At 43.8% G+C, this 8466-nt stretch overlaps 1 protein-coding gene across 1 annotated transcript in view; it reads left to right on the top strand.

The window, feature by feature from the left end:
• The window catches only part of LOC119418719 (DNA polymerase zeta catalytic subunit), a gene marked incomplete at its 3' end in the record, with an annotated part of 34591 nt that extends 27009 nt beyond the window's left edge, over nt 1-7582 (top strand). The window contains 3 exon segments of the mRNA XM_037686053.1: nt 6870-6988; nt 7217-7335; nt 7441-7582. Of these exon segments, the coding sequence (XP_037541981.1) occupies nt 6870-6988; nt 7217-7335; nt 7441-7582 (380 nt within the window).
• Nucleotides 7583-8466: the final 884 nt, after the last annotated feature.

The raw sequence follows: 8466 nt of genomic DNA, 5'->3' as shown, positions 1-8466 counted from the left end.
GGGGGGGGGTGTCCAGAGGTACGCTGATAATGGTCCAAATAAGCGACTTCAGTGACAGAAAAACGAATATCCAAAAGTTGTTGTCTGTCATACACCAGCAGAGAGTTGATGTCATTGATGAGGAATACAAAAAACAAAAATAATCCGAACACCATCAGAGAGGTGGATTGCAAGCCATGTACACTGGCGCCATCTTACCGGAAGATGTCCACTCTGTCTAAACTCAGACTAAGTTACATGCAAAATATAAACCCGACCTAAACCAGGTTGACCCACTTCTATGAACTAAACATGATACACTCGGACAAAATCATGGCACAACTTTATGGCACAACACCAACAAACTGAATTTAGACACTCACCAGAATGTCTGGAACAAACTAGCAGGTATCTTGGGATGCTGGAGAAAATTATCAGGACGTCTCACATCTCCTTTTTGTTACGTCCTACACATGAGATCCTCGCGTTTTTTCCTGGTGGAGAATCTATTTTTTTAAAAAAAGTCCATTTTCGATCTTTTTACAATTCCAGTCGTGTGACTAGACATTACATCCAACATTCCACTGTCACCTGTGTGCTGCTCAGCATGGGAAGTTGCACTGAAGAAAGTTTTCATGAAATCTGCTTTTTTCTTTAGATCAATAACGTTTACTAATCTGCATTTTTAATGTGCTGAACGAGAATGTTTTGGACTATATTTTTGCTTGAACATACTTTTTGAATTTTAATGTAGATTGGTTTTGATTTGGGATTTATGATTTGGACTTTTTTTTGTCATGTTCTGGGATTACTTTTGTTGTGAATTGAGGATGAATAAACCACTGAATTGATTTGAATACATTGAGGATGTCACGAGGTAATATTAAATAAGGACCCAGATGAACGGACTGAAGGATAACAGACTCAGGAGAATAAAGATCAGTGATTTATTTACAGTGGCTAATATTCAGTCTTTGTCTCACAATTGATAAGTCCAGGAGATTCTCCAAACAAGGTCCAACGATTCTCCAGGGAGGACTCAGGTGGAGCATGGATGTAAGATGTTACCGGAGGAAGTTGTTTGCAGATATCCAGGAAAGCCCTTTTTCATCAGGTCCACAGGTGCTCAGGTAGATCCAAGAGGGGAGGCACTGGAACTCCAAGGTCACAGGCAGGAAAATGCTTCAGCACTGAATGAAGCCAGTCCTCAGTCTTAAATAGTCCCAGTCTGATTGATGTAGATGGCTGTCAGCTGTGGCGCGTAAATCCTGTCTCCCAGGTAACCAGAATCTGTGGAGAGAAGCACAACTACAACCCCTACAGTACCCCCCCCCCCTCAAGAATCGCCACCGGGCGACCGAAGACGCTTCTCAGGGTGAGCCCTGAAGAAGGAGGAGATGAGACTGGGATCCAAGATAAAGGAACGAGGAATCCAAGACCGTTCCTCGGGACCATAGCCCTCCCAGTCGACCAAATATTGAAAACCACGACGCCGAACATCCAGGATACGTCTAACCGTAAAGGCAGGATGGTTGTCAATAAGACGGGAGGGTGGGGGGAGGTCAGCAGGAGGACTCAAGGGACTCACAGAGACAGGCCTAACCTGAGAAACATGGAAGGTGGGGTGAATGCGCATGGAAGGGGGCAACTTCAGGCAGACAGCAGAAGGGTTAACCAACTTGACCACAGGGAAAGGCCCAATAAATCGGGGAGCGAGTTTTCTGGGACTGTCCATGAGCGAAATGTTCCTGGTAGAGAGCCAAACCGGTTGGCCCACCCGGTAGGAAGGGGCGGACACACGACGACGGTCAGCATGACTCTTGTTCTGGGCGGCAGTCCGGAGGAGGGCCAATCTAGTTTGACGCCAAACCCTCCGGCAGCAACGGAAATGGTGTTGAACGGCAATTTCGCACTCCTGACTAGGAAAAAGAGGAGGGGCATAGCCCAGAGAGGCCTCAAAAGGAGACAACCCAGTAGCGGAAGATGTGTGAGTATTGTGAGCATACTCCACCCAAACAAGTTGCCGGCTCCAGGAAGCAGGATCGTTCTCACAAACACATCGTAGGGCAGCCTCCAACTCCTGGTTACACTGTTCTGATTGACCATTAGATTGAGGGTGATAACTAGAAGTCAGACTAGCGGAGGCTCCCAAGGCGTCACAAAACGCCCACCAGACCTGGGAAGTAAACTGGGGCCCCCGGTCAGAAACCACATCGGAGGGGAGACCGTGAATTCTAAAAACATGCTGTACCAACAGGCGAGCAGTCTCCATGGCAGAGGGGAGTTTAGTGAGAGGGATGAAATGAGCAGCCTTAGAAAAGCGGTCAACCACAGTCAAAATCACCGTGTGGCTCGTAAATCCTGTCTCCCAGGTAACCAGAATCTGTGGAGAGAAGCACAACTACAACCCCTACAGAGGAAAGTAACTGCAGCACCAACATTTTCTGTATTAGTCATATATATTCTGAAGGTGAGGTTCTGCCTCAAGTGGAGGAGTTCAAGTATCTCAAGGTTTTGTTTTCGAGTGAGGGAAGAATGGAGCGTGAGATTGACAGACAGATTGGTGTAGCACCTGCAGTATTATGGACTCTGTGCCAGTCTGTTGCTGTGAAGAGAGAGCTGAGCTGTAAGACAAAGCTCTCCGTTTACCGGTCGATCTATGTTCCTCCCCTCTCCTCTGGTCATGAGCTCTGGATAGTGACTGAAAGAATGAGATCATGGATACAGGAGGTTGAAATTAGTTTCCTCTGCAGGGTAGCTGGACTCTCCCTTAGAGATAGGGTGAAAAGTTCAGTTTTCCGGAGAGACTGAGTGGAACCACTGCTGATCCACATCGAGAGGAGCCGGTTGAGGTGGTTCGGGCATCTGGTAAGGATGCTCCCTGGGTCCCTACGGAGGTGCTTCAGGCATGCCTGACTGGGAGGAGACCCTGGGGAAGACCCAGGGCACGCTGGAGAGACTATAGGCTCCCACATACTTGGGCGTACTGTTGTAGTATGTCAGGACAGCTTTTGCTGCGGACATCCTATTAATTAATTATTCTTAAGGCTAGTTCAAGCACAAGAATATTAATTGTTTAATTAACAACAGATTCTTTCTTTTTTTAGTTAAATTTCTGCCATGTGACCAAGATAACTTGAGAGTGGAGTGTATAATTAGTGATATGAGACGTCATTTATCTTTGACCCATCAGAATAAATGCGGTCATTTATTTAACAGAATCAAAATTTTACATCAAACATGTACACTTGATTTGCTGATCTGTTTCTGATTAATAAACTTAGCAAGTTCAAATAACAAGACAACAGAGGATTACTAATAGAGAATAATTCATCTCTGAAGGCATTGAGCTTGATTTGCTGGCGAAGAGGTTTAAAGAGAGGGAGTAAAGAAGTTTAGGAGGAAAGTTGTGGGGGTTGGTTGAAATATGTTGACCAGAAATGACACCGTTCATCCGACCTCAGCTCTGCCCTCGGTACACTTGGTGCGTGACAACTCGTTACCTTTGCAGAAGATAAATCAGCTCCGGTACAGAGGTCCATTTCAATGCTACCTTTCAGCGTCTCCGGTCAGGGTGGCTGAGAATCGTCTGAAGTAGTGACGAAATACTCCGTTCGACAGAATAAGAACTTCCTTAGAAGTGTAATGAAATAATACCTGTCTGATATTATCCATAATTTAAACGGATTCTTTCATTTTTCTGGACTGAGTACTATCGTGTTTTGAATATTAAATGTGGACGGAAACGTGTTTAAATTTCTGACTCACCAACAACAGTGAGCCGTTTATTTAAAACGATTTAAACACATCACACATTTACAATAATTGGCAGATTGATTACAATAACACAGCTTAATTAATGAGCTTTACAATGAGAAAATCATATGGCCATGATTTTCACTTGCAACTGAAATACAACAGACATTTCTGAGAATATCTGGATTAATTACTGGCAGATAGAAGAGTTTTAAAGATGGGAAATGCAGGAGTTTAAATGGAGAGAAAAGATGTGTGAGGGAAAATGTGTCGACGAAGAACGGCACCCTCCATTCGAACCCAGCTCTACCTCGGTACACTTCGGTAGTGAGGGACTCGTTACCTTGTAGAAGATGTCTCCACTGGTACGGAGTTCCATTTAACGCTACCTTTCCAGCGTCTCCGTAGGATAGCAGAAAAACGTCCGGAGTAGTGACGGTACTTCGTTCAACAGCACGCTCACCTTACGGGTGGACTCACATGAGCTGTGAGCCCGTCAGAGGTTCCACTCAGATGTGGAAGATTCCATAATCCCCACGAGACTAACTTCGGATCATGTCTGGAACTTCTTGTTCTCTCCAGCAACCTTTCTGTTCGGTTCTGCTCTCCGAACTGAACTGTTTGGAACTAGGAAGTGTCGACATTTAAAGAGTTCTGTTTCTGGTTCATTTGGGAAGTCCTGATTGGCTGAAAGAGCCAACAGGGGTGTGGTTTTAGTGACGTAAGAGGTCACTAGAAGTCAGAAAAACAGTGAGATGTTTTGGAACAGACAGAAAAATGTTTTTGGAACAGACAGAGAAATGTTTAGGCGAAATGACAGACAGCAGGTGCCAGCTCCTCTATTTCTGTCTGAGAGGATTTAAAAACATGACAGTTCGTTCCAATAAACTTGTTTGCGTTTGTCTCCGACTTTTGACCGACATCACAACTTGCTCATTTCAGACAGAAGATCAAGAAAATGAATAATTACTCTGTAACAGACATTAACTTGATTTCTACTTTGAATGAGGATTAAAAAATCATTAATACTGTTTCACAGTTGATTTAAAATGAGTAGTTCACTTCAACATTTAAAAATGATTTGAACTAAACACACTTTGATTATCAAGATATTGTAAAATAGTAATGATAATAAAAAAGAGAGTGTTCTTTCAATTGATCAGTGCAGGATACAATTAGAAAGTCTCTGGATGAGCTTAATTTGTATTTCTGGATACAAATCAATGAAATAACAGTTCCTGTTCCAGGAAGGCCCTCAGGGTCAGGACTTGACCTGAGGCTTAGTTCACTACAGAAGGAATCTTCATTAGAAGTTGTAGGGCGTTACGCCCGGGTGAGTTCACAGCGAGGCGTGCTGTGACACAGCTGAAATGGACGGACCCTTGGCTCATGGTCCAAAATCCATCAGCTATTAGAGTAGACTGTTAGACCTTAGCCTCATGTTATAGTCTGAAAGTTCCATTAAGACTGAAAGTTCCAGTCAGAACTGAAAGTTCCAGTAAGTGTTGACTTTTAAAGGGTATCCACTTCCTGTTACTTGGTACTTCCTGATTGGTTAGCACAACCAGCAGGGGTGGAGTTTTAGTGATGTCAGAGGGTTATTAGAAGTCACAGACAGCAGACATTTTTAAGAACGGTTAGTAACAGACAGGAAAATATTTAGAAGAAGTGAGAGACTCGCAGGCGCCAGTTCTTATTTACTGTCTGAGAGTTTTAAAACAAGGCACTTCGTTATCATAACTTGTTCTCTGACTTTTGACAGACATTACAACTCCCCTCCTCATTCAGACAGAAGTGTAAAATGCACAATTACTTTGTAAATAGACATTTAACTTGTATGATCTAAGTCTAATGAGGTTTAAAAATCATTAATACTGTTTCACAGTTAATTTAAATGAGTAGTTTACTTCAACATTAGAAATGGTATGAACTGAACACACTTTTGATTATCAAGATATTGTAAAATAGTAATGATAATATATAAAAAAAAAGAAGAGTGTTCTTTCAATTGATTAATTCAGGATACAATTAAATAGTCTCTTGATGAGATAATTTGTGTTCTGGATTCAAATCAATGAAATAACAGTTCCTGTCCCCTGAAGGTCTTCAGAGACAGTTTGATGTAGGAGGTCTAGTTCACTACACTGTGTACTCCATGAGCCGCACAGACTCTGTGCGCACTGTCCTCAGATGGTTGAGACTTCATACACAAGCATCCCCCCAATGGGCTGCAGCCCAGCTCTGCAGGCAAAAGGTGTTTATCTGCGAGACAAATTGAGGTTGTCGATTGGTCATTTGCTGACACACCTACTGTATTGATTGACGGTCGCAAAACAAAAAAAACGAGAGCTACCGGTGGCCCTGGGTTGAGGCAGCTGGCAGCCCAGGAGCAGTGGCAGCGGTGTTCTGTGTTTATTTGTTGTTAATAAGAAGTTCTGAAACATAAAACAAACGGGGAGCGCTGGCCCTGCAGCCCACACATTAGACCAGCCCACCAGGAAATCTTCAGACCCTTCCGCAGCCACGCCGGGCTGGGCCTGATTTTAATTTGTTCGTGACAAATTCCTTCATTGCTCAAAATTTCAGTCATGACATCAACGGACGAGGAGGAAGAGATCACTTGCCTCTTGGCAAAAAATCCAAAGAAAAGGCCATTAAACCATACCATGGATGAAGCGGAATTTAACCTCCTAGAACCTGGCATTCACATATGTTTTATACAAACAGCCTGTCGCCCGGTAGTTTACAGAGTACGCGTATGCGGTCGTAAAAATTTACCTTTGCGCAGACATGCCTAGAGGGCATCCACGTTGAGTCTAATCGGGTACGCACGGTCCTCCGCGGAGTGAAGTACGCCCAAGTATGTGGGGGGGCCTTGCATATCTCTGTTGGCCTGGGAATGTCTTGGGGTCCTCCCAGAAGAGCTGGAAGAGGTGACTGTGGAAAGAGATGTCTGGACGTCCCTGCTCAAGATGCTGCCCCTAAGACCTGAGTCCAGAACGATGGATGAATAGATGGATGGATGGATGGATGGATGGATGGATGGATGGATATCATTGTTACTAGAAGGCTGTGTGCGTCTGTCCACCCTCCTCTGTAATTGTCTGTCTCTCTGTCTCTGCTCGTGTCCTCAGGTGACTCCAAAAACAACTGTTTCTCTGCAGAGAGGGATGAGTATGGAGCTGACACCATGTCTGAGATCCACATCATCGGACGCGTCACCCTCAACTTGTGGAGGGTGATGAAGACCGAGGCAGGTGTCCCCGCATGGCGTCCACACTTACCACTCACTCTCTTCTGTGTTCCTTCAGTGTTTCAGGCTACATTTTGACAAGCATGCTCAGTTTAAACATCAAATGTTAAAACTAGAACATTCTGTTAATTCCTGCATCTGACGGGAAGTTCTTGTGAATTTCTGTAAGTACAGAGAAGCAGGAGGACCAGAGGAGCTCTTTTCAGATGCTTTCTGTTGTTCCTCCAGGTGACGCTGAACAACTACAGCTTTGAGAACGTGGCCTTCCATGTGCTGCATCAGCGCTTTCCTCTCTACAGCCCCCGCACGCTGTCCGACTGGTTTGACCACAGCACACATTTATACAGGTCAATGCTCAAAACCAACACGCCAAAAATAATTTGTACATGTTCAAACCCGTTGCTGCTCCTTCAGTGAGCATGTTGTGGTTTGTGATGTGCCTCTTACTGTAGGTGGAAGATGGTGGATCATTACGTCAGCCATCTGCACGGCACCATGCAGCTCCTGCAGCAGCTTGACATCATCGGCAGAACCAGCGAACTTGCCAGAGTCTTTGGAATACAGTTCCTTCATGTTTTGACTCGAGGATCACAGGTACACACATATTTATTACGTTATTCATGTCTGTAGCCTTACCCAGGCTAGGTCCAACTAGAGAAATGGTATTTCCTTTTTTTTTTTTTTTTGCTTTGAACTTTTTTTTTTAAGCTTTTTTTTTTTTTTTCACAATTGAACATATAACATTCCCCCGTCATTGAACATTAAAATAAAACAAACAAAAACAAAGAAACGCACAGCACAGGAATTACTTACAACTTTTTAAAAAATAGTCACAATAAATATACAAAAGCAATGAACCAAAATCCTCTGAAAGTCGCAATGAACCACCCATCAAGATGTCAGATAAACCTCCACACAGCGCCACCTTTGGTCAAAAAGATCAGTGGTCATTTGTAGAACTGATGTCATCTTTTCCATAATATATACTTGTTTAACCCTCCGTTTCCATTCAATTATTGTCGGGGGTTTCAAGTCTTTCCAATTTACAGTGATTAGTTTTTTTGCAACCAATAATAAAACATTTACTATATATCTCTGATTTGAGTTGAACTCTTCATTTAACATAACCCCCAGTATATAAAACAAAGGACCTGATAAGACCCGCCTCACATTCAGGAAATCCAGTTCATAGTTTGCAGCCAGCTACAACGTGAGAACTGAGTTAGCAGCACTGTGGCTAACAGCTAACAAACTTTTCATCTAAACATGTCACTGTGTGGAAGTATTTTACACTAAACACCACAAAACAAGACAGCAACGTGCACTGTCTGCAGAGCCACAGCGCCACATTAAACCACAGTAAAGTTAGTTTTACGATGGACGTTCGAGCTCCGTGCCTTCAGCGGGCGCTGCTCTTTGGTCAAACCGAAACAGGCGACTCGACACCGGCCAGCAGCGTCCACTCTGCCCTGCTCAGT

Source organism: Nematolebias whitei, chromosome 12 (assembly GCF_014905685.2).
Source record: "Nematolebias whitei isolate Nwh7 chromosome 12, NemWhi1, whole genome shotgun sequence".
In the NCBI taxonomy this organism is placed as follows: Eukaryota; Metazoa; Chordata; class Actinopteri; order Cyprinodontiformes; family Rivulidae; genus Nematolebias; species Nematolebias whitei.
Note: the sequence above shows the minus strand (reverse complement) of the source record. Positions and strands in the feature narration are given on the sequence as shown.